Source organism: Poromitra crassiceps (assembly GCF_964638095.1).
Source record: "Poromitra crassiceps genome assembly, chromosome: 12".
In the NCBI taxonomy this organism is placed as follows: Eukaryota; Metazoa; Chordata; class Actinopteri; order Beryciformes; family Melamphaidae; genus Poromitra; species Poromitra crassiceps.
The window spans coordinates 25,987,720-26,014,407 of NC_139632.1; the positions used below are offsets into that span (position 1 = coordinate 25,987,720).

The 26,688-nt window shown below is 42.8% G+C and overlaps 1 protein-coding gene across 6 annotated transcripts in view; it reads right to left on the reverse strand.

Moving 5' to 3' along the window:
• The window catches only part of evi5b (ecotropic viral integration site 5b), a 43,249-nt gene that overhangs the window by 11,742 nt on the left and 4,819 nt on the right, over nucleotides 1–26,688 (reverse strand). For 2 of the 6 annotated variants that reach the window (XM_083647475.1, XM_083647476.1), the window contains exons 2-18: nucleotides 24,281–24,501; nucleotides 16,713–16,902; nucleotides 11,156–11,380; nucleotides 10,743–10,817; nucleotides 10,457–10,582; nucleotides 10,226–10,369; nucleotides 9,324–9,413; nucleotides 8,792–8,889; nucleotides 8,442–8,502; nucleotides 8,266–8,319; nucleotides 7,045–7,077; nucleotides 6,470–6,616; nucleotides 5,442–5,573; nucleotides 5,187–5,327; nucleotides 4,755–4,913; nucleotides 1,441–1,587; nucleotides 624–719 (exon numbers count right to left, since the gene is read on the reverse strand). In XM_083647475.1, coding sequence (XP_083503601.1) covers nucleotides 624–719; nucleotides 1,441–1,587; nucleotides 4,755–4,913; nucleotides 5,187–5,327; nucleotides 5,442–5,573; nucleotides 6,470–6,616; nucleotides 7,045–7,077; nucleotides 8,266–8,319; nucleotides 8,442–8,502; nucleotides 8,792–8,889; nucleotides 9,324–9,413; nucleotides 10,226–10,369; nucleotides 10,457–10,582; nucleotides 10,743–10,817; nucleotides 11,156–11,380; nucleotides 16,713–16,902; nucleotides 24,281–24,420 — 2,058 coding nt within the window. In that variant the 5' untranslated portion in view covers nucleotides 24,421–24,501. Of the gene's footprint in view, nucleotides 1–623; nucleotides 720–1,440; nucleotides 1,588–4,754; nucleotides 4,914–5,186; nucleotides 5,328–5,441; nucleotides 5,574–6,469; nucleotides 6,617–7,044; nucleotides 7,078–8,265; nucleotides 8,320–8,441; nucleotides 8,503–8,791; nucleotides 8,890–9,323; nucleotides 9,414–10,225; nucleotides 10,370–10,456; nucleotides 10,583–10,742; nucleotides 10,818–11,155; nucleotides 11,381–16,712; nucleotides 16,903–23,413; nucleotides 23,503–24,280; nucleotides 24,502–26,688 lie in introns of those variants that run through there. The other 4 variants (XM_083647478.1, XM_083647477.1, XM_083647479.1 and 1 more) reach the window with 4 other exon arrangements.

Here is a 26,688-nt window from a genome sequence, read left to right on the forward strand (position 1 = left end):
TAGTTTTACTTGTTCAAACCAAGCGATTCAACTATATTTAGAATCACGAGAGACCATAGAACATTTCATTTGGACAAAAACTTTCTATGGTCTCTCGTGATTCTAAATATAGCTGAATCACTTGGTTTGACCAAGTAAAACTATTTATTATAAGCATTTTAACAAATACCTATGGGGGAAAAATGGAAGATGAAATTCCTTGGCCTAAACTGGAAGAGTGCATGACTTCGACACTCTATTTTTTTGATTTGCTGCCATTATACCACTGTAAATGAGGGGATGTAATTGAAGTTTATTGCTGATGAACAGGAATGATGGAAGTTTAGTAGGGTTAATGATTTCAAGTCAGATGGATGTTTACATAAGATGGTAGCCTTCTTGTACGGTGCTGATATTTCTATTGCACTTCATTCCTCAATTATTTAATTTGCTGCCGTTGCAACACTGTAATTGAGGGGATGTCATTGAAAAGAGTGTGCTGCAATTGTGAATTGCATATAATTTATATTTTTATTTTTATTTATTGCTGATGAACAAGAACAATAAAAAAACACTTTATGCAGAAGGAGCAGTGTGCCGCTCCAGCAAAACAGCACAGCGTGTGATGTGAGTTGGGACTGTACCTGGATCTCCAGCTCTGAGATCTGTTGCTGGAGTTCAGCCATAGCAGCAATGTTATCAGCTTCTCGCAGCCTCACGGCCATCACCTCCTCCTTACTCTACAACAAACAGACCAGGCAACAAGTCTTACAACAACACAAAGAAATAAAGAAAACAAGCTGGACAGTCATTTTGCCCAGACCCCAGGGATGTGTGGTGCTGAATGGCCCATATAAAAACAACAACATGTACACTATTCATGGCATTAAAGTCCTAAAAGCATGTCTACTAGCATGTCTAGCCATTACTGTGTGTGTGTGTGTGTGTGTGCGCGTGCGAGACTCTTGCAGGGGGCAAATTCCTGAGAGATGGGGTTGTTGCTGAAGTGCAAAGTGCAGTTTAACAGCATCAGCGGACCCATCAGCACTGAGATGCTATCGCTAACAGCAAAGACCAACAGCACGCCACGAGTACGCCACTTCCTTTTTCTCAATCTGGATATTGATCTTATCATAAGGCAACAGACCAGACAAAACTGATTTTTTTAAACACCAAAAGTGTTAGATACATTTCCAGCTAGATTAAGCTTAAGAGAAAATGGGAAAACACTTCACAGTACACCTAGAGCTTGTTTTCTAAAGCAGTGACAAAATCTGTGGCCTTTTATATAATTTTACCCTTCAATGCAAGCCGTGAAAAACGTCTTGTGTTATTCTTGTATTTATTCAAACAGAGAAAAATAAAAATATATACATCTGACAGACTACATCATAATAAAGCTGTAGCGTCTGTCCCGGCATCAATAGCACTAAATGTTGTAGGCCAGCAGCAGAACTCTACCTTGCATTCAATCTCAGCTTGCTTCCGCTTGATCTCCTGCAGTTGCACGTGCAGATCTCGGTTTTGCGTCGTCAGCGTCTGCACACGTTCCTGCAGACTCCGCCCCTCCAGCTCTGCTCGTCGCAAATGGTTGTTATGAATCTGATTCTGTGAGCACAGGGATTAGATTTTAAAAAGATTGAGGGCTATATCTTACACCCAGTGGAAGTGCAAGGGCAAGCGTTATCTTTGCTAGTTTTTAGCATTCAAAATCTCCCTATTTTTCTTTTAATTACCACTGGGTCAGTACATCAACAGATGTGTTTCAGCAACCCAGTGGTAATTAAAAGACAGATTTTGAGTGCTAGAAACTAGCAAAGATAATGCTTGCACTTGCACTGGGCATAAGATATGGCCCTAAAGATCAATATTATTTTCACTTAGTTCAATGATTGAATTATTTTTGTGAACTGTGAACTGAACGCAGTGTTTGCAACTAAATAAACGTACAGTGAGCATTGTTAACTCCTGCAAGAGTTAACAGCGCTCTTTTCTGACCTCGATAATTCCCCATTGTGTTTACATGCATGTGGTAACTTAGATAAGAAAAAACATTTTGATGTCGTTCGCCGTGCTGCTTCTGTCTCTTTATTAATTTTTAATTCATAAGGTCTTTTTTTTTTACAAAGTTTAGTTTTTTGATTACCTGTGGACATTTCGTAGATTTTTTTTACTTAAAGTTGAAGTGAACCGGAACGGAATGCACCAGCGCGAGCGTTGGACACTGAAAACTAATTGAGAGGCGGACCATATACGTGTCGATGATTTGATTTGACAATTCTGAGGACTGGCTTTGGCATTGGCCAATCCTGGCGTGTTCCACCCCCAAATCGAGTGGGATTCAGCCTGTTGTCATGATACGCGAGTGGGATCTGCAGAGTACCAGGCACCCACCGGCTTCGTGCGGAGCGAGCGGACAATCCGATCCATAGGTGCTGCCCGCCCGCCTGGAATCTCCGAGAGACGACCCCTGACAGCCAGGGAGGCTGTCAGGCTCAGAGGCGCACGCCATTATCGTTATAAATGTAAATAATATTCCTGGAATGCATGTTTTAACGAGCCAGTTACATTTCTTTGCATTCTTAGACATAACCGTTTGATTTAGTTTGCATAATTGCTCAAGTTAGTAGTTAGTTTATGGGCTAGAAACTCTGCCAGATGACAGGCACTAGGCGCCATTTTCCCCTTCATTTGGAAGAGAAAATGATCCTGAAATGAAGATTTGATTGACAGCTGCATGTCGTGAAAGGATTGGTTGAAATGGGGTAGAAATCTGATAGTACTAGGTGACGTCAGCAAACTGTAAATTACTGTTATCAATGAAATCTTGAAAAACGAACTTTTGATGTGAAAAAGTGTGAAAAACTAAAGAAATTAGATTGTTGTGATTTGTTTAGCATACATTATTAAATAGGTGCACTGCATACCCAGGTATATGAACTAAAAGAAAAGAAAAGTCATTTTTGGGTTCAGCTCGACTTTAAGCAAACAAAGACAATGCAGACAATAACAGTGTTAAATAAATGTTCATTTAAGTTCAGCAATTTTTGTTTTTATTAGTTATTATTATTAAATTGTTGTATTTTATCAGATAAAAAACAACAACAACTACCACCACCATTATATCGGCATTATATTTCGGCCATCAGCCGCCCTGCTCTCTAAATCAGCATCAGCCATTGAAAAACCCATATCAGTCGACCCCTACTCTTAGGCTACATCTACACATTTAGACGAATCCTGAAATATAATTGACAAAGTTGATAACTTTGATTTGATTTGAGTTGATTTGAAGGGGGAAACTCTAAAGCATTGCCCTGCATGCAGTTAGGGAGGGGCTGTAGTAGAGTGGAGAGAAAACAAAGCAAGATATCCAGGTCATCACCGTTCAAATCCTCCTCAGACTCTCTGGACCCCATTCCAACAATATGTTGGAAAGAGGTGTTTGACAGTGTAATTAGGTGTGTACATGACGTTGTAAATTGTTCTTTGAAATCAGACATCTTTCCAGTGGCTTGTCAATACTGAGGAAATTCTTGTGTTTTAAACAATTTTAGAGACATTTCTGCTGTGATACTTGTCTGCCCAGTATTGTAGAATGGATGAACTGCTATATCTTGAATAAAGACAAAACAGAAAATCTTATCGGTCCTAATGGCAGAAAGGATAATATTTTAAACAAATTAGGCAATCTGGCTCTACAGGTAAAACAGGCAGTAAGGGACCTCCTGTAAGTATGATTATAGACTGAAATAAATGTTAAACGTACATGTGGAAAATATAACCAAGACTAATTTTATTATATAAGAAATATTTGCAAAAGTGAAACCTTTTATATCATTAGCAGACGCTAAGCAGTTGACTTAACTTGATTGTGTTTTCTTGTCTTGATTATTTTAATGCAGTACTGACTGGTGACTGGTCTGCCTAAAAGAACTTGTGCAAAAGTCTGCTGCAAGAGTCAAAAAAAGAGTGAACAACATATCACACTTGTATTACCCCCCCTTGCACTGGCTTCCTGTCTCTTTTGGAATTTATTTTAAGGTTCTTTCACTTGTTTTTAAGGCAATACATGGTTTAGTACCTGTACTTATCAGAGTGCCTGAAGGAATATGTTCCAAGTTGCGTAAGTTCATCAAATGCCGGTTTATTGAGAATTCTGTTAAGAAGGAAAAGTGGAGAGGCTGCTTTTTGTTTCCATGCACCCAGAATTTGAAATATTTCCTGAGCGTATATTCATCAGGCTTCATCTGTAAATATTTTTAAAAGACAACTTAAAAACACATTTTTAAGCTGCCAATCAATAGCTTTTTGTAATCATTATTTTATAGTTCAATTGTATTTTTATTTTTATTATTGTATTACCATTCTTCCAATTTATTATTATTTTGCCCTCATTGTTTTCATCTCTTGTTGTATCCTTGTTTCGAATGGTGTTTATCTATTGTTGTTTTTACTTCTTTTACATTTGCATTTTATGGAACATTGCAAACCATGACAAGTCCCTTATTATATTATTACATCTGGGGACAGATGACTGCTGCCCTCTAAAGGCTATGGTTTGACACTGCAATTAGAAAAAGCAGTTATTTTCCAGCTCACTCATATTAGACCTAGTATTTGATGGCGATCCATCTTACTCATTGGTACATCACTACATCTTTGTCTTTCATTATTTTTATGAATAATTGCCTCATATGAAGACAAGAGGAGAAAAGTAAGTCAAAAATCAAATCAATCAGATGGATAAGGTTAGTGTTGTGGTGAGCTCTGACCTGTGTGTCGAGCTCCAGCATCCTCTGGCGTGTCTCTCTGAGCTCAGCCTGGGCCTCGGCCTCGCGCAGCCTCACGCTCATCAGCTCGTCCTGCAGCTCGCTCACAGCGTTCTTCCTGGGGCTGTCCTTCCAGCGCCCTGCAGTGCGTGCCAAGTGACGCTGAGGGGGAGGTGGTCTAGTCAATCAACTCTTCAATCATCCATCATTGAAATCAATATCTTGAAAGACTTTTTATTTTTTATATTTTTTTTAAGGAGGTCTCTTTTGCGGGTTCACAGATGTTTGCATTTTTACGCAATGTATGCTTATTTGAATTCTGAGACTTTATTGCCCTTCTTCCTGGTAGAAATCTCTGTAGATTTTGATCTGAGGTTGTTGTCTTTGAAACACATTTTGTCAATTCTTCCTGTGCGTTGAGGTGTTGGTGCTCACCTGCCAGTGCTCTTCCAGGTCTCGGACCTGCTGTCTCAGCTCTTTCAGGCCAGTCAGAGCTTCTGCCTCTCTCAGCTTCACCCCAATCAGCTCTTCTTGAAGACGCACCACGTTGGTGTCATCTGGTAGCGATGTGTTCCTCTATGGGAGGGACACAAACACACTCAAATGGAGGTAGGCCTTAAAGGCTATACTGTATAGGTGACATGTCAATATACAAAATTATGTATTAGCTGCAGGTCTGAAGCAACACACCCTTTCCATGTCCAGGATCTTGTCTTGCATCTCCTTAAGTGCACACTGGGACTCCGCCTCCTTCAGCCTGGCCTGCACCAGCTCTCTCTCCAGCTGCAGGATGGATTCCTCAGAGAAGCGTGGTGGTCCTTTCTACAATGGACAGGACATTCGGAGTGAGTGCAGGCACTAAAGCAGAGACAATATCTACTATGTCTCCTCAAGGTTTAATCATAGATCAAATATTAAACCTCGAGTAATGTATAGAAAGCATGGTATAATTTCTCTCCAAAGTAATGTCAGCTGCATTGAGATCTAATTAAATAGTCTGAGTTTATTCTATTTATAATCTGCAGGAGAGAAAAAAATCCTGTCAAAATAGCACCTCTCCACTCCCCACACAAATACAGAGAACTCAACCTTGATTTCAGCTGACATCAACAAATTTGCCTTCCACTGTGCCAAGTAAATAGTTAATGACTGCTCATTGTGAAGCAAGATAGCAAATTATGTAAAACACAGTAATGCCCGCACACATTATCATCTGGAATCAGACCATCAATAATTAAGGAGATTGTGTGTGTGTTTGGTCAATAGATATGCACCGAGAGGATCCTGCTGGCTGCAAAGCGGGTGCAATGTGTGAAACCTACCAGCCATGAGACAACTGCTCACAAATTCATGAACATATTTCTAGGAACGTGGGAGACAGTAAACGGTGGCTGAACTGTGTTGTACCCCATGTCCCAATTTGAATTCATGCATACCAAAAGAGATCATCATGCATAGCCGGTGTGCACGTGAGAAGAATCCAGCTCTGCCGTGGCTGGGATTTTGTTGCTAGGCAACAAGAACCGTGACTCATCCTAACTCATAAATAAAAACTAAAATGTTAAGCACATTCTGATAACAGCCCCGCCTGAAGTTTCCTCACAACACAAACACCTAATCTGGAAAACATCCCATCGCGGGGTTCCTGTCACGGCGTGGGCGTGATCGGAGGGTTGGCCTTGCCTCCTGCCAGTTGGGGGCACTGTGGCCCTCCTTACCGCTTGTGGCTGCTGCTGGAGCTGCCTGATGGTTTTCTGGGCCTGCTCCAGCCGAGCGCTGGCCTCCTCGCTCTGCTGTTTGACTGTGGCTAGCTCCCGCTTCACCAGGTAGCTCTCCTCCGCCTCCTGAGCTCGAGTCACTTGTCCCTTTGGACATAACCAACCGAGGAAGGGGTGGAGTGAGAACGATAAGAAGTGAAACGGAAGGGTGGGCAAATCAAAAGGAAATCAGAGAGGTTGAGTTTTTTTTTTAACTAGCAGGTTGTAATTTATTGTTTAATTCCTTTGTTTTCTTAACCTTGATTAGTGATACTTGCAGTTTGTACAGCATGCCATAATGTGGGATTACATGCACTTATTCAGTAGAGGATTCTACTAGCGTGATCTGGTTTTGTTCTTGAATTCTCTAATTCAAACTATTGTATTGTGAGTGCATTTTCTACACTTTGGATCATTATTGTGTCCTTCATGATGCTAATCATAAGCATGCAATACTAAAGAGAGCTTGAGAGCATAGTAAGAAGGGGAAATGTGCAGCATAGGTGATAAGGGCAAAGAGAAAATAAGGGAAATACCTGGATCAATCTATCTGCCAAGGAAGCACTTTCCTACAAAACAGAAATATCAACAAGAGACAGCAGAGAGAGACAATCCAGACGACAGTTTATAACACAAAAAAGAACAACTGATTTGTTTTAGAAAAGAAACGCAATGTTCGTTTTCCCACCTGTTTTGACAAAAATACTGCGACAGTATATTATAACTATATATACATATACATATATATATATATATATATATAACTATATATATATATATATAACTATATATAACTTGAAATATGGTGCAACTTCATTAGATTCAGGAGGTAGAAAAGGAACATTGCATTCAGGTGTGGTGAAAAAGGTGTGAAAAAGCAGATAACACAGTGACGATAGGTTTCAGACAGGAAAAGCACAGGAAAGCTACAGTAAACTGAGCCAAGAGGTAAAGTGTTGCATGACACAATAGCACAATAAAAGCGTTTAGGAGACATGGTTGGCGTTAACGGAAGAGAGGCGCTGGTCGTTTACTGCGAGTCATCCAAGCTTTTGAGCGATTTTAGTTAGTGAACAATCATAAACATGAAGGGACAGACGCGTCAGAGTCCAGAGAGCAGCAGCCTTGAACTGGTTTAAAATAACAGGCCCAGTGAGAACACAGTGTTCATGCCTGCAGACAAAGGCTTTGTAGCGGACAGGACACCCTCACTTTCCATGGCAGAGACCTCATGCATGGTGTCTTTACCAGCCTTTCATACAGACACAGGAAGGTGCAGCACCATACATGCAGTGCAACGTGGCATGCAGCACTCTGTGTCATCTCAAACAGCATCAAGCGGTCACTTTGGCATCCCGAGCAGCAGGGCACCTTACAATCTGTGCTTTCGTTAGTGGTGTCCAGAAGAATCACAAGTTCTCACACAGACATTCACCATGACACCAAGACAACTTCCAAATCCGGCTTGTGCTTTTTATCGCAACTTCGTCGAGATTCGGAAAACTGGTCGTCGCAACCAAGCCAATGACAGTTTATCATGTAACCGGAACAAGCTTCAGCTAACACAGCCCAGTTAGTGAAAGACAAGTCTCCATGGTCAATAGGAGATGCGTGATGTAGGAGCATACACTGGATGGGTTAATGTAAAGTTGATGATTGTGTGTAAACAGCAGTAGCAGTGGCTGATTGGTTGATGGTTTGTCAGGGTTGTATGGTAATAATGACATAGCAGCCTCAACAACCAGTGTTGCACTCACTTTCTCTAGTGTGTCTATCCTCTGCTTCAGCAGTCTGTTCTCTGTTCGTAGCCTCTGCAAAACAATGATGCGCAAAGTCATGCAAAACAGGATACACCCAAATATAAATGTTGGAGAGTTTTGAACATTTCTCTGTTGTTGTTCATATTTTAAAACCCGTTTGTCTGCACACACACCTTAATCTCCACCTGCTCCTCCATCTCTTTAGATTTGATTGTAGTGTATTCCTTTTCTAACCTGAAAAACATTTCACAAAGCATCAGTGAAGATGCTTTGAACCACAAGATCCATGTCGCTCACCTACCCCTGGTATTCTTGCTGGGGTGGAAGGTGTGTGTTTCTGTGTGTGAGTGGGCGGGGGGGATGCAAATTTAGCAGCAATGAAACAATAACGATTCACAAGAATGGACCATGCACTAACTAATAACTGTATAAAGCTTAGAGAGAGGTTGCAGTGATGTGGGCGGATTTCAGAATGTCTCAGGTCAAATAAAATTGGTAGTGGTGGAATGACAGTTCTACTCACTTCTTCATCTTCTTTGCATTGTATTTGACTTGATAAGCAGCTTGGATGACCTTGTCTGGTCCGCTCTCCAGCTGGTGTGGGATGACCTTCTGAAAGTGCTGGAGTAGAGCAAGAAAACCAAGACAGGATGAGAGACACCCATAAAAAGGTTAATACAAAATAAATAAAAATACGTAAATATAGAGATATGTTGTTGTAGTCAGGTGTTTTTGTGACCTCAATGCACTACATGTGCAGAGGTGCACCAGGGCTGTGGGACTTTTCCCTTGAGGGAGAATTAGAATGAACTTACAAGCTTTCCACAAGAAATCTGAGCTACGTGAATGACAAGTTAAGTGGAGGTGATACCTGCGTACCTGTAACATTCCCTCCATGTTAAGTGGAGGTGATACCTGTGTACCTGTAACATTCCCTCCATGTTAAGTGGAGGTGATACCTGTGTACCTGTAACATTCCCTCCATGTTAAGTGGAGGTGATACCTGTGTACCTGTAAGATTCCCTCCATGTCAAGTGGAGGTTATGCCTGTGTACCTGTAACATTCCCTCCATGTCCAGCTGTATGAGTTCTGTTTGGTTCATCTGGAGGATGGCCAGTCCCACACGGAAAACAATCTCCAGACCCTGTTGAAAGAGATCAGCAGTAATCTCTTGTGAGTAATCGGTTACAATTCTATGAGGCCTAATGTGCTGGGAAGTGTGTTTCACAGTGCAATTAGGGAAACACATTTTGTGACCCTATGTGACTGTTTGGACTAGACAGTTCCTAAATATAGTCATAAGAAAACTCATTCATTACAATTAAATGTGGACTCGTGCTTTTGCTTCTTTTTGCCAACAGGTGGTGCTAATGGATAATATTTGCTTGACATAGATACCATCATCTCTGTATTTTATCTGAAGGCATTCTTAGATCAGTGAGGTGAATTCGAACATTCAATCTTTCCTTACTTTCTTTTCTTCTTCTTTTTAGATTTTGTTATGCAAGTGGACACACTACACATGATGCAAGTATCATCGTTCAATCTCTCTTTAAATATTGTATTTTTATTAAGCAGGCACATTTACATTTGAGACATCTCGCTGATGCTCTTGTCTAAGACACTCATATATAGTGTCTGGACAGGTGTCCTAGACCTAGTTCACCAATATAAACAGTAGAAACAGAGACAGAGCTCTGGCAGTATTCCCTCCATAAAACAAACATGAAGCCTAATGGTCTATATCCACCGGCTGCGTTATGGCTCCGTGGAGCTGCCTGAACAGATGACATCGATGAAGATATAACCGACCTCACACATGAAGATATAACTGACCTCACACATGAAGATATAACTGACCTCACACATGAAGATATAACTGACCTCACACATGAAGATATAACTGACCTCACACATGAAGATATAACTGACCTCACACATGAAGATATAACTGACCTCACACATGAAGATATCGAAGATCCTTGTAGCGACAGCCATTGGGTAGCAGGTGAGGAAGATGGTGAGGAACCAGGAGGAGGCGTACATGGAGGTGTGAAAGCTCTGGGCCTGGAAATGCATATGCAACTCCGGGAGATGCTCCTGTGAGATAGAAAAAATAAAAATCCACCTCATTCTTCTCCAAAATCCTCCTCTGAAGTGTTTTACTTGCTAGTCCGAGGTTCCTACCTGGATCATACACTCAAACTGGTACATACAGAGTCCCAGCTCGGCCATACTGGGTTTAAACAGCTCTCGTAATCTGTAGTCTTGCATCAACTTCACAAACACACAGAAAGCCTCCTCTTCTGGCATCTACCAAGAAAAAAAAGAGGATGAAACCAAAGCCCCACTCTTTCTAAGTCTAATGTACAAACAGGCAAACTTGACAAACAATTTGCTGGCAGCTGATAAAAAAGGCATTTGTCTGTTTGGGTGTCTGTGTGTGCACTGAAGGCATTGATGGGTTTATTACCTGCATGAGCAGTAGTCCTACAATGAATGCACTTCCTTGACAATATCCGACCTCCCGGTCCACCAGAGAATAGGCCTGAGGCAACAGGGAGTGGCTTTGGATGAGTCTCAGTGATGGTCACAGGAGTATAGCTGAGTTCAGATTCTATACTGCAGAGCTAAGGGCCTCTGGGGCCAAGTTGGAACTGCTGAGTCAACACTTTTCATTGTGGATTCAAACAGTGTAGCACTCCACCCTGTGTCTGCGTCTATGCAATCTGTACTCTGAAACTACTATTACACGGAAAACCCTCTCTCTCATTTCTCTCTCTGTAGCATTTCTGTTATCTGTACTCATGTCTGGCAAGGGCAGCAATGAGCTGTTGAAGATTATCTGGACACAAAGGGGCTTTTGTGAAGAGAATGCAGACTCACCTTCATGACATTGAAGAGGACTTCCTGGCCAAGGCTGTCTTTCTCCTTGAAGAAGTCATGCTCAGGATAAGTGCGCGCTATGTCCCTGCGAATCAGCTTCTCGCAGGGCGAAGTCATCTTCAGGAGTTCTGAGTACTGATCTTTGATGGGCATATTCTGGGCATTGCACAACAGCTGCCACACTATCGCCCGGAAGTGGTGAGGAATCCCTTTTCTGACAAGATCCTGTGGGATAAGAACAAGAGATACATCATACTAGAAAGCAGGGAGTCTCTGTGGGTGTGTGTGTGTGTGTGTGTCTTTTGCATAATCCGACAACCCTTTGTCTGATCTACTCCACACTTGGTGGGTGTATTGCTGGGCAGTGTCGGAGTTGGTGCAATTTGGACACACGTTCAATATGAATAAACTTCGAATAAACAAGCGAACAGCAGCACTGTGCGACAGTGGGGTGAACTGGCACTGCACTAGTTCTTTAAATGTAATAAATCTAAAGTTTAATCTTAATAGACATTTGCAAAAGATGAAAATTCACATTCAATTCACCAAATTAATGTATTCATACAAAACAGACTAGCCCCCTAGGAGAATAAAACAGACACTTGAGCTTTGCTTACAACAGGATACAGCCATGTGACTGTGCACATAATAATAATAAATGTCCAGTGCGTGCAGCAGTGCTAAATATAATCTTGTCAGCGAGGCACTCTGCAGTCACGTGTGACATGTTTTTCTCACATATTGCTGCTGAGACAACTCGATGAAGCCATTTCCTCTGCTGAGAGGGTAACACTAGGCTTTTCCAGCTATGCTGGGAGGGTGTGGGTCATGTGTGTGTTTGTGTGTCTGTCTGTGTGTATATGAGCGAGCATAATGTGCATCTGGTCAATGCAGGGTGCATCTGGAGCAGAGGTCCACCCACACAGGCTTTCAGCGGGAGATCTCTCTCCCTCTCACCGAGGTTAGACGGGACAAGCCAGGCCTTGTGCTGGAACAATGCACCGTCTCATATCTCGTCTGAGTCGGAACCAAAGCTGCACTCTGCTGTGTCACACCACTCATGCAATCACCCTCGTTTTCCTGTCGCACTCATGCTGGGTGACAGTCTCACTCTCTTGTGAAAGAACAAGACAATTCAGCATTGGATACTCTCTTACACTGAACTATATCATGTGATGTGATGTCTAATGCATCCCAGGAGTCCCCATTTTCCTTCAACCTGCCTTGTCTACTTCTACGTCAGTTAGCGATTGCCAGCAGTTCAGTTCACACAGAGTGACTTTCCACAACCCCAACGGGCGTGAACTTGTTGCATTCAGTTAGGGCTGGGCGATATTCCCAAAATCTCATATCCCAATATAGGTCATTTCATATCCCGATACCGATATACCGTAAATTCCGGACTATAAGGCGCACCGGTGTATAAGCCGCACCTGCAGAGTTGACTGTTTTTTACATATATAAGCCGCACCGGTCTATAAGCCGCGGGTGTTTTGATGTTTAATTACCATATGTAAGGCTTCGTGCACAGAGGGGATTGTCGGGAAAGAGATGGCTGTTTTGGGAAGCTCCCATTTATTAACATTTCAACAAAACAAAAGTCAGGTCACTAATCCCCAGACAAAATCACACATTGTGAGATGCTTAAAAATCACCATCGGCGGGAGCTTTACTCCAGATGCTGTGCAGCCAAGAACACAAGTGAAATTCGTTCTCTCGTGACCTGTGGTTCTCAACGTGATGGACGATTCACCTTTCTTGTTAACAGTCCTAGTGAGAGGCAGGTCGAACGTCAAAGGCACTTCATCCATATTTATGATCTGCTCCGGTCCGATGGAATATTCCTTGATCTTTCTTTGTGTGAATTCGCCGAAGTTTGTAATTTTCTCCTGGTAGTCGGGAGGGAGTTGCTGACACAGTCGTCCGCGCCCTGACGGAGAGTCCCTTTCGTCTCGGGTTTGTGCATGATCCTTTGCTGCTGCTGCTGTTGTTGTTCCTGTCTCGCTACTGTCTCAGACATGGCTTTCAGGCTCAATCGCCGCCATCGTCGTAACACAGCCAGTTCTCCATCTTTTGAAGCATGATGTTAGATTACAACGAGCTAGTTGTGTGGCTTAACCTTCCAAAATGTTGCTGTTAGTTTTTTAGAATGTAATACATAGAATTGGGAATGTTACATTCAATTTCATTCAGACTGTCTTTCAGGCTCAATCGCTGCCTTTTTCCCCCCGGAGCGAGGGAGGAGGGAGGGTGTTTTACCGTAGTGGCTGAGAGAGAGTAGTGGCACAGTGCTCCAATCAGGTCGCGAGGCACATTTTTTGCAACATCATCCAATCAGGGTCTCGCTCTCATAATGTCTGTCTTGCTCTCGTTCTGCCTCATACCAACATCCATAGATTTTGGAGGTTCCCGAGTGGCCGTTTGCTGGAAAAATCCATAGATAAGCCGCACCGTTATATAAGCCGCAGGGGGCAAAAAAGGCCAAAAAACGGGAAAAAAGCCGCGGCTTATAGTCCGGAATTTACGGTATATCACGATATAGCATACTTTCTGTAAATTCAATTGATAGTTTATATAAAATGACCACATGGCCATTTATTTATGTAGCAGTTAAACCAGTTAAAATGTTGTCAAACCTCACAAAGGATACATGCATTCAGAATACAGAAAAGCATGGCTAATCTTTACAACACAAATAATAATGATTGGTTGCAGGGCAGTAGAATGAAACACAAACTGAACCACACCACCAGTTCGATTTTCAAAGATTACATTAGAGCAAAACGGGTAGAATAAAAGTTATTTAGCCTATAGTTCAGTCCAGTTCTCTCAGTTCGGTTATAAAGGAACAAAAATGCTCCACTTCGAGATTTCCATGTTACCAGTTCAGTTCACTCAACAAAAGTACTCCACGCCGGGATTTCACAGTTATCCAACCAACACTCTTAAACTCTTAAACTCAGGGAAAGCTATAAGCTAAAGCTAACGATAGACGTTTTATTGTCGGACCTCAATGGATTTCCTTGGGATGATGAGAGGATGGGAGGATGGGAGGAGACGTTTTGCCAGGTTTAACATTAGGAGGACACACGCAAATATGGATCAAACGCGGACTTAACACAGCGCAAATGCCTGGGTAGACTAGGCGGACGGAGTGGAGGTAACATCTCCCTGCTCTTTAGCCTACTCACCGGCTGATTTGTGCCACTTATAAAAGGGACGCAAGGGGCTTGTTGACACAGAGTCTGGTGCATGTGTGGACTGTGGATGAAATATATCGTCATATCGCCCAGCCTTACATTCAGTTGTGGGTTCTAAGGGTTTATGCAGTGGTTCTCAAAGTGGGGTCTGGGGACGACCAGGGGTCCTTGAGGGAGTTCCAGGGTGTCTCCAGCAAAAAGGGTCATCATTTATTTTCACTAGAATTCAGAAGTAACACAATGACTATTTTGGTCGTGGGTTTCATTCTCTCCAGGAGGTTGATTGGGGGCGCTATACTGATTGGGTGCACCTGGGCCCAGTGCACTCATCCTATAATAATCCTATGCACCTTATTTCTAGCTGCCATGATGCACAATAATGCATAATAATGTGAAGTGTGTGTGTGTGTGTGTGTGTGTGTGTGTGTGTGTGTGTGTGTGTGTGTGTGTGTGTGTGTGTGTGTGTGTGTGAGAGATTGAGTGAGTGATGGAGTGAGTGAGCGAGTGTTCGGCCACTGCTATGCCATTTTACGTGCAATCGTGCTAAATCTTTGAGGAAGTGTAAAGAGCACCCCTGTGGATGACCTAACGGAGCCAGACACAATCTACATTAAACGAACAGGACAAAAAGTGCATCAGTGAGAAGGGAGAGGCCATTTACACCTGGCGTTAACATGTGTTTTCTGTGATCAGATTGCAATCAGATTGTGTTTTATCACTTGAAAGTACAGGTGTAAACACCCCCAAAACGCATTGAAGAAGGATTGCAATCGGATCGGCCAAACCACCTCCGGAGGTGGTCAGGGATGCATTGTGTACACATTGAACACAAGTGTAAATGCAATGTGTCCTCTCAATCTAGATACAGCAACTTTATGCGGATTGAGGACAACCATTTCTGCAATCTGATTGCAATCAGATTGCAATCAGATTGCAGAAAATGCATGTTAACGCCAGGTGTAAATGGAATCAGGCTGAAGTGATAAAATACAATCTGATTGCAATCTGATAGCAGAAAACGCATGTTAACGCCAGGTGTAAATGGCCTCGGAGAGAGACTGAATGGTCTGAAGCTCTTCTGAATCCCAATGAGTGCTGTGCACCCAATCAGCCCCCAACACCAGGCTCCTGCAAGACCGGGCCAGGAGAGTGGGAGGGTCATCACAAAAGCTCAAATCTTATCAGATGGGGGACCTTGGGACAAAGTCTTATCAAATCGGGGTCAATGGTTTAATTTGTCATTTTACGGGGTCCTTGACATGAAAAAGTTTGAGAACCACTGGTTTATAGGAACATGTGTGATAGTTGAACATTGGTGCAAAATGGTCAAAGGCTTCACTCTGTGGTTATGAAGGAGTGTTTGAAGTGGATTTTCCATGTAAGCATCATGTAAGACATCCAGGCCATCACCTCCACTTAATAACACACTACAGTGTCAACTTTCACAGCACAGTCACTCACTGTATTGGAAAGCGGGTCCCAAGTGAACATGAAGTATTGGAAACATGAATTCATCAACAGCGTGTTAACGAGAGAAGAGCTTTGCTGACGACGACAGAAAAGTCAAGGTTCCTCCTTTCCTTTCTGTGTAAGCCATGGGGAAGAGAATGTCAATTTGCTACACATTTGGAAGAGGCATCTGAAATTACGTAATACCACAACCAGACATGGACACCACTGCTCACTGGTCGTTTGCTACACTTCCTCATTTACACATGCACAAGTATGCACTTTTCAGCACTTCACATTCTCCACTGTGCATGTGCACGTGGAATCAGACTGCCACTATTGATTGAGAATAGGGTTATTGTCACGAACCCTCAGGCAGTTACTGTAGCAACAGGCAACCTGCATTTAGTTTCAAATGCCAAGAACTAAAATAACAAGTTGAAGGACAACACTACAGGGTCACTTAGGGACAAAGATAGCCTTGGGAATTACCTCGGGACCAAGCAAACACTCGAATAGATAGGGCCATTGTAAAGTTCGGCCAGAGCTTGATACAAATGCCTTGACACAACTAGCGTACTTGAGTATTTAGAAAAGTGCTATATAAGTCATATTAATATTTGTATTAATAATAATAACAATAACAATAATAACAATAATAATAATAAGAATAATAATAATTATTATTATTATTATTACTAGTATTAATAATAATAACAATAACAACTATATTATTATTATTATTATTATATTATTATTATTAGTAGTAGTAGTAGTAGTAGTAATAATAACAATAACAATTGTTGGGTGATAATTCAATATTATCATATGATTCAGTAAGCTCTTCTGCACACTAAGCAGGTCTTCCCCAGACTCTGCTGTCTGTCACTGTGGTGTACTAGCCTCACCTTCAGCTGCTTCTCCTTCTTCTTGCGCACATCCTCCCATTCGTTGACGATGCGTCCCCAGAGGATCCACGAGTCTTCCTCCAGGTGGGAGAGGTTGGAGGAGGCGGACGAGCTAGACACCAGGGAGGAGGCACTGTTGCGCCTGGAGCCATTTACGGAGCGCAGGGACTTACAGTCCGTCTCCAGCAGCCTGCAGGAATTCATGTGATATACACAATGAGATAAGTGGAACATTTCTTAATTGATATTTCCTTGTTTGACTTCAAGCACAAACTGAAGGGCAGCAGGTGGGTGGCTAGAGGGCCCAGATTCATGCTCCCCTCTCAGCAAGCATCGTTCCTGGAGAACTGTCTTTGAGCAAGACACCGACTGAATGCCTACCACGTGCTGTTCTGTAGCTGACTTTTAAACCATCACATTATTAACATTACCATTAGATAGCTGTGGAGAATGTTGATAAAGGATTTTCACCCTGATCTTCTAAGATTTCATATAATGACTTAAAGAGATAGATCAGGTTTTCAATAAGCTCTTAAATCCTTTTTTCACAAATATGGTTTTGTAGTCAATTTTTGACCTCCACTATCTTTTTCTGAGACCTCAAACAACAAACAACAAAAACTGGTGCAAGCACTTTTTGGGTGGAGAGACATAACTCAGATTGTGATAAATCAGAGGCTTTAAATACCATCTCTTTAATCATGATCATCCTGATTTGACCAAAGTTGGCTCCAATTAGAAGATCCACTCAAAAAAACATTAGAGGATATGATTCATGACAATAATCCTACACAACACACACTTAAATCACACTTAAGCCTTCCACCGATGTGGAAAACCAGATGTTATGCTCACGAGTCACGACTGGTCTGGAGGAGATGTAACAGAGTAGAGTATGTGAAAGGCTTGTGTGGGTGCTGTGTGAAAGCAGTGTAGACTGGTCTGGAGGAGATGTAACAGAGTAGAGTATGTGAAAGGCTTGTGTGGGTGCTGTGTGAAAGCAGTGTAGACTGGTCTGGAGGAGATGTAACAGTAGCATAATGTGAAAGGCTTGTGTGGTGCTGTGTGAAAGCAGTGTAGACTGGTCTGGAGGAAATGTAAGTTACATCTCCTCCAGACCAGTCTACACTGCTTTCACACAGCACCACACAAGCCTTTCACATTACATCATGTAACAGTAGCATAATGTGAAAGGCTTGTGTGGGTGCTGTGTGAAAGCAGTGTAGACTGGTCTGGAGGAGATGTAACAGTAGTGTACAGTATGTGAAAGGCTTGTGTGGGTGCTGTGTGAAAGCAGTGTAGACTGGTCTGGAGGAGATGTAACAGTAGCGTATGTGAAAGGCTTGTGTGGGTGCTGTGTGAAAGCAGTGTAGACTGGTCTGGAGGAGATGTAACAGTAGCGTACAGTATGTGTGCCCTATCCTCACTGAAAATGCATGTGAATGACAAAATGAAACAACTGAACAGATTAATAATCTTTCTGACTGCTAACTATGATGCCCCCTTCAGTGTGAAAAAGAAAGTATTCGAAGCTGCCTTCTCGTCAGCCATCTTGTATGGGTGTGAGACTTGGCTGAAAGTCCCCCTAAAGACTGTAGACCCTTTACATGACAGGAGTCAAAATCATGCTCGGAGTAAGGACTACCACACCAAACCTGACCTGCCTTCTAGAAGCAGGGCTTCCGTCAGTGCAAGCCCTGATAAGAGACAAACAGGCCAAATTCCTGCATAAGATGAGTACACGGCAGGGAGTGGCCGGTGACCCCCTAGGATTTGCACTGGAATTAACCAAACAGGAGAACCGTGTCATGAACTCACACCTGGAGCAGGTCATGAATGTACTAGACCACATCAGAGCTGATAGAGAGGAGCAGATGGAAAGAGTGCGGTCAAATGAAGGATCCAAGTTCAGGACTTACTGTAAACTTAACCCTGAGTTATCTGTCCACCCACTCTATATGAACAGCCAACACACCATCGAGGATAGTTTGAGACAAACTTTCTCAAGATTCCGCCTGTCATCCCACCGGTTGCGCATTGAACTGGGAAGGTGGAGCCGCACACCTCGAGAACAGCGTGTGTGCTGGTGTGGCACTGGAATCCAGGACGAACAACACCTTCTCTTGTGCCCCCAGACCCAGGATATCCGCGACAGTTTTGATTGTCAGTCTACTGACCTACGGGTATTATTTCAAAATATGGACAAGAAAATGCTATCTATGCTGAGTAAATGCTTAGCTATCTTGGAACGTGAACAAACATCTTAGTTTTATGTATCTGTTATGTGATTGGACCCATTGTTTTTATTTTTCGTATTTTATATGATTATTTTAATAGTTGTATATATTGTGAATATTTCTATGGTTGTCAATAAACTAACTAACTAACTGAAAGGCTTGTGTGGGTGCTGTGTGAAAGCAGAGGTTTACAGTGAATAAATGCTTGAGGCGAGCAGCCCGGTGACTGAAGCTGAACATGAATCTCAACAGTGTTGACACCAAAGCCACTCACATGTCTACTGTAGTGCTGAAAATAGAAACGCTTGTTTAAAAAGCCACTTTCTAGTTGTACTGCATGACTGACGAGCAAAACAGAGACTACAAAGACATTGAGGCCCAGCCTCCCTAAAAGTCAAATATAGCTAGAGCAGGTTGCTCAGAGTTAAGTCATTTTTCTCAATCAAATCAGTTCCCATCTGGCATTGGACTTGCTTTAAAACTTTAAAACCACTTTAGTAAGGCAACTGTTTTCCAAATGATGTTGAGGTTCTTGACCACTTGACACAAGTCTAAATATCCCCATGTGACTCAGAAATTGCCCGGAGACATTAAAACTACTACATGTAGAATATTTATCTCAATATGTCATCCTCAAATTAATTTTGATAGCTCAGTATAATGGCTGTAGAAAAATGAGACCATCACCTCAGAAAACTGGTCTATGTGTTGCTTTCTGTATTTATTCTGTGTCTCCTGGTAGAATTCTCCTTCTAGTTAGCTAGTGTTAGCTTGCAAGCTAGCATTAACGTTTTCAGCAATCAGCTTGTGAATAGGAAGATTTTAGCTATGTCCTGACCACAGGGCCGATCCTGGCCATTTGGGTGCCCTAAGCGTAATTGTTCTGTGGTGCCCCCCCCCCCCCCCCGTAAAACTTTCAATAACTGTCAAACGAAAGACTGCAAAATCATTAATTATGAACGATACTAGTGTATCTCACATTTCATTACATGTGGGAAACAAACAATTGTTAGAATTACTGTACATGTCAGCAAACAAGTGATTGTTAAACTGTACATGCAAGCAGGGGCGGACTGGGATCATAATTCAGGCCGGGCATTAGATACCAAGCAGGCCAGGCCGATACAGGCCGACGTGCGTGCCGGCGTCCGAAGGGCGGCGGCGAAAAATTTGGGCTGTTTGAAGCCCAATTTGGGCCGTTTGAAGCCAGATTTGGGCTGTTTGAAGCCAGATTTGGACCGTCTGAAGCCCGATTTGGGCCAGTTGAAGCCAGATTTGGGCCAGTTGAAGCCAGATTTGGGCCGGTTGAAGCCAGATTTGGGCCGCTTGAAGCCCAATTTGGGCCGTTTGAAGCCCAATTTGGGCCGAGTCCAATTTTACAATGAGATGCACCCTGAATAAAGTAATAAAACCACTAGTAAACCAGTAGGCGGCGCCTGGCCTGCTGTTCAGTGAGTGGCCTGACTGAGGGCACCAAAAAAAAAAAAAAAAAAAAAATTTTTTTTTTTTTTTTTTTTGGTCCCCTCAGTCACGTGATGCCCTACGCAGTCTGCGTACTCTGCGTAATGGGTTGGAGCGGGCCTGCCTGACCACAACATCAGCCTAAAAAAAATCTGCTCACTCAAATTCCCACACTAGCAAAGTAGTTTAATGGCTAATTTGTTAGTGCAGGGACAAAGTTAATGACCCAACGCTGACGTTAGAAATAATACACTGAGACATGGACTAAAATACTTTTTGCATCAGGTTGCTGGTAGTTCAGAGTGCTCCTGGAGGAAAGTGCTCAGTCAACTTTGTGACAGCGATGCAAAACAATTCCACAAATGGATTGTAGGGGTCGCCAAAATCATTCCATTTCTACTAAAATCCTCTTTGTTGCCTTTTTTCCTCCCCTTCTTACTTTTACAGTAACTGCACACCTGTTGTAAATAAACAATAAATCCACTGGAGATCAGTAAACGAATTCCTGACTGTGTGAGGTCTGTTCTCATTCATTGTTTTCGGCCGTTCTCCGGTCCTAGAAGTGGGTTAAGCGATGTGTGTCTGTTTTCAGCGCTGTCTCACTCCACCATGCTCGTCAGCGAAGTCGTTGTCAGGGTGACCTCTGACCTGATCAAGAATCAGCACAGAGAGAAGAGGCTGTGCGGCAGGGACAGTGGCTGGAGCACATGACAGACACACAAAGGCTCAGACACCTGATCTCGGAAAAAGGCCGGGGCCTCTCCACTGGAGCCGCTGACGTAACCGAGAGCGCTCCCAGCATGGCTACGGTTACAGCCAAATGTGGGTCGTGCAGCAAGCCCAGCCTGCAAGGGCTTTTTGACTGGCATTCAGCATGACAGAAAACTAAAGGCGTGAATACTATGTGCATGATGTAGACTAGTGTTGAGGAGGAATCGCCCCTTTTTTCATGCATTTCACAATAGCAGCAGCACCAGCCTGCGCTGCACATGAACATGGCTTTATTTAACCTACTAAGCCTAGCGTCCACTCTGCTAATAATTCACCAGTAGACAAACACTAGCCCTAGGCTTCAAAGACGACAAAATAGCAACTATAAAGAATTAAGGTCTAGGTAGGTAGGTGAACATTAGGCCTATTTGCAACAACAAAGATAAAAAAAGTGCAACATAGTAACGAGTTGTGACAGATGAACAGAGCCAAACAAGTGTTAGGGCTACATTTCCCACCATGTTACAATGTCTTTGATAAACAATCCATTATAATAGCCGAGCAAGCCAGAAATCCTATTAGGAATAAATGTGCACCTTCTTACCAAGAGAAACTCATGATGTTCTCCTCATGTCTTGGTTGTGTAGAAGGTCTGGAGCGGTGGCATGTCTGACATACAGATTCCCTTGTCTCTCTCACGCTATTCAAATGAGTGCTCTTGTGGCTTATCTGGTCTGTAGGGTGCAAAGGCCTCACCAAATACACACAAACACTTGGTGAGCAAGTGTGGGATCCATCGCAGTATCTGTAACGCATACTGGAATACCAAAGCCCCTCCCACTGCCAGTGTGCAGCCTGCATGCTGTCACACCACTCTTCTAAACACTTCATAATAATAATAATAATAATAATAATAAATATTAAAAGCAAGGTTTTCGCTTGTTGCTACATTGTGAATGGGACTTTGGAAGAAGAGACTGCATTGTGAGTCATTGGGGAAAGTGTGGCAGCAGAGAAATGTGCCTGCTGAAAGGGCCCAGCTGTGGCCCTACAAGTTGGGGTGGAGCATGGGTGGAGGCAGGGGTCAAAGGTCAGGTGACCTATGAGCATCTCAGGCCCGTGCCTTCTGTTCACCCTCGGCAGACGGGAGTCTACTCAGAGCTCCTTAAATGACACGAAGGAGAAAATTAAGCAGTTCCCCGGTCAGCTTTGATCTTCCCATATGGAGTGGATGGATTAACCATCTGTGTTAACTCTGCTCCCTGACTGGAGCTGCATGCCACTGGCTCTTGTGGGCCCACAGATGAGTCATTGACCTCTGGAGTGAACAGCATCGTCTGACAGAGCCTCTGCTGTCCTCTTCACTGGAGGTAACGCTGTGACACAATCCCCCGTCTCTGAGCCCTGCTCCTGGTTTCCATGACAACACAGAGGGCACTAGCCATGGGTGAGAGCCACAGCGGGGGAAGAATCCACAGAGATGGGGATAGAGAAGGGGGTGTTACTTACATCATCCTCTAACAGTGCTTCATGTGAACAGGGAGCACCACAGGGACAGCAGCAGTTAGATTTCAATCTGACTCTGACTGGACACTGTGTGGCTATTAGATTACTCCATCAATATTGTCATTTACTCGTCTACAGAAAGACTATAGAGTTGCAGGAAAACACTAAATCAGAAATTAATAGATCTACAAATAGGTATGCTGTGACGTGGATTTTTGGAACTGATACTACTGCCAATTTCACACAAGCAGAATCGTCTGATAAAATATATGTAGCAATGTGGATTCACAAAACTTGCCTGCAGCAAGTTCTAGAGTACAGCTCAGTAACAAGTAGGTGCAGAACTGTGCTTTACATACACATTGCCTGGACCTGCTAGACAACAAAAAACAAATAAGCATTTTTCCTAAATAGAATAGTGACATTCTGTTAGGGCTGCATCAAATAGTTTGGACATTCGAATATTCGTTCATAATGCTGACATTTGAATGATTTTCTTAAATTGAATATGAATAATTGATATTTTTTGTATTACGACAGCTTTCAAAAGTAATTTCCTATGCTTGTCATTGCAGACAGACCATTAAAGTGAGCCCAAGTGCAAGGCCGTGTACTAACTGATTGCCAGTCCCAAGTTCAGTGCAGTTTGCAGACAGTATCCTTCCGTTAGTGTGTGTGGCCTGTGTCATTGAGTTTATCTTGAATTGTTATTACTCTATATATTTAGCTGATTGATGGATAGTTTCCCATTCAGTCCCTCTGTTTTGGCCACTTTTTCCAGTTCACCTTTGGGACATGGAAGAATTGTCTCCAGCACAGTGCTGTTGATGAGAGAGGGGAAATCCTCTGTGGTGACACAGCACGAGCTTCGCTGTCTTGCTGGTTGCCCCTCTGTCTGCTCCTCTCTCTCTCCTCGCCTGCTCGTACGCCCTGGAGAATAATATTCATGCATAGAGTCGTCTCTGCATGCGATGGAGTACTATAATACTGTACTATAATACATTATAGTACATATCCATCAGCACTCCCACATGTTATATTTACATTTAATACTCGTATTGTACTGTTCATATTACCCATCACCACGGATATAATTGTGTTAACTTCTTCTGCCCTCATTTAATATTCTGATACTTTGTCTTTCCTATGCATACAAGAATTTCACAGTTCAGAATGACCTTGTCTTATACTGTACATTTGACACACACACACACACACACACACACACACACACACACACACACACACACACACACACACACACGAAAGAAAGAAAAAGTAATTGAAACTCAACGCCCACATCTGCTGACAACTTATAGATGTGTGTGGGGAAAAACGTAGTGACAGTGAGTTCCCTTTATGCTAACCTGCAAACCAGCACGCAGCCGCAAGCCATCACACAAAACCCACAGTACCCACCACCACTACCCAGAATGCCCCTGGGGATTTCAAGCCTCCACTTTTTCCACATGTAGAGACATTTGACTGACACTTGTTCATGTTTTTAACAGTAGTAGAATCGGCTCTTGTGTAGTATAGTGTTTTCTACATGACACAGACCTTGCCTTTGAATGAAGCCAAGCTGCACTGTATCAAACAGCCTGTTAAGTTTACAAGAACAAGATGGTGCAGAGAGAGACAGCTTGTGTGTACCTGTTCTGCTCATCGAGCTTGGCCAGCAGCTCCACGTCGTCAGGACTCAGCAGGGCAGGCGTGGACGGCGAGGAGAGAGACGTCGAGGACGAGGTAGCAGTGGTCTGCAGGGAGGTGGGCGTGGCCACCTGGCTAGCCATCTGACTGACCGTGTGCGACACCGAGTTCCTCACCCATGAGAGAGTAGAACTCAGCTTACCTGCAACCTTGTCTGTCGCCACCTGCAGGATGGAGAAGAAGCACGACTGAGCATCTCAGGTGAATGCAGACTGTTAAAAACAGAGCAATCATCTTTAGCAACAGGCCTACGTGATACGTTTGACGCTTCCTTTCTATGTAAGCAGCCAAGCAATGCATTCTGCTAGCGCCGCGGTGCGTTTCGGGGGACGGGGTGTGGCCTTGGTCGCTGCACATTTGCATAAGGTTGAGGTCTAGGCTATTTTATGCAAATCAGGGGCGTGCAGCACGACTCGCCCCCTATGGGAACTCCCGAAACTCGCGTACAAACTTTTTAAACTAACCGTTGTCAATCCAAAATGAAGAGAGAATTCAGCAACTACATGGTTTATTTTTCACCTCATATGTTTTCCGAAACACTAATTTTGTAATAAGAGAAAGTTTGCAAATGAGCCGCCATGTTCTTCATGACGACGCAGCAAGTGACAGCGGCCGTCCAATCAGGTGGAGCAAAGGAACCACCAATACCAAAGCACGTCTGTCAAGCATCCAATACCAGGAAGCAGCAGGATCCCTTGCGTTTGATACCTCATGTGAAAACATACAATACATGATCAGATGTAGGGTGAACTTTAGGCTCATTAATTGAAGCCGAGCCGACATCCTCAAAATACATACCGTACATAAACACATATCACTGCCACTGCTATATTTCAAATGAAGATAATATTCTTTGTTTAAATGCTGCATAAATAAACAAATTCACCCTAATTTTGGCCCATCAGTATTATCATTGTTTAAATGTGCTGAAAATCATTTCACCAAGGCTGTGTGCCTGCGCCTGGAAGACTGTTGTTAACTTTAGACTAAAAAAACAATGGTAAATACTGTCCATTATCAACTAAAGTAGTTGATAATGGACAGTATTTACCATTGTTTTTTGATTCAATATTATTGAATAAATCATTAGTGAAGCTCTGTCACCATTATACCATTTTAAGAGAACAGGCAGAGACAAAGCAATCCTTATGGTAACAGCATTATGACAAACTGAATGTCAGTATACATTCATACCTGTCACAAAGTATCCAAAATCAATGGCTTTTGACTAGTAGCATATTCCACAAGGAAATCCAATATGTATTCAGCAAGAGAGACGCACAGAAATAAAGAATATATTAAATTTAAAAGTCATTATTTTCTAAAGGTAATCTATTGTTCGGAACCTTCGAGTAATTTGAAGACACTGCCTTGTAGTCATATGCTGATCATGTCAGCAGGGGTCAAAGTGCTGTAGCTAAGAGAGGCGTTCTTTCACTGTGCTGCTCAAACCAGTGTGCAGCAGGAAGTGCAGCTCTCAGCAGGTAGCTCAATGTGGAATTCACCTCCCAGCGGATTGTGAGGAAAATCAAATGAGTCTTGTCATCAGGCTTAAGTGTGTACAAGCCTTAGACTTCACCTCAACAGGAAATGTGGATACTGCCACAGTGCCACCGAGCAGGAAACAAATCATTAGCAACCATCTTGCCCTGTCAAAAATGACGAGTCATTTCCCTGTAAATACAGTATCTATAAGAATAAAGACATAAAGGAGAGAGAGAGAGAGAGAGAGAGAGAGAGAGAGAGAGAGAGAGAGAGAGAGAGAGAGAGAGAGAGAGAGAGAAATGAGATGGGAGGTAAGGCTGTGGTGGTACAATGTGGTCAGTGTTAGAAATTAAAAAAATATTTGGGGGCCAAACTTTATCTGAAATCCACACAGCAGCATCAGGTTGGAAGTAGTCTCTTTGGGGTGATACACTGGAAAATGCTGTACAACATTTACTGTCAATGTGTACAACTCATTAAGGACAATGACAATGACGAGACCCACTACCGCCATGAGGTGAACTGGACCGTACACTGGTGCACGAACAAGAACCTCTTACTCAACACATCAAAAACCAGAGAAATAGCTGTCGACTTCAGGAGGAAAACAAACACCAAAGGGCCCGGTTCACATCTCTGACCAACCCATAACCCTGACAGATTCCTTCAAGTTCCTCGGCACCTACTGTACATCAGCAACACTCTCAAATGGATTAACTTACGGTAACTTTAAATTCCTGAAGGTTTGCCACCTTTCTCTAGCCAAGAAGACATGTTGTTACTAATTCATCAGTTTTATGATATTAGAGCACATGTTTCCATTTCCCCTCAATTTAGTTAGAGTAATGTGAAATGTAGGGATGCAC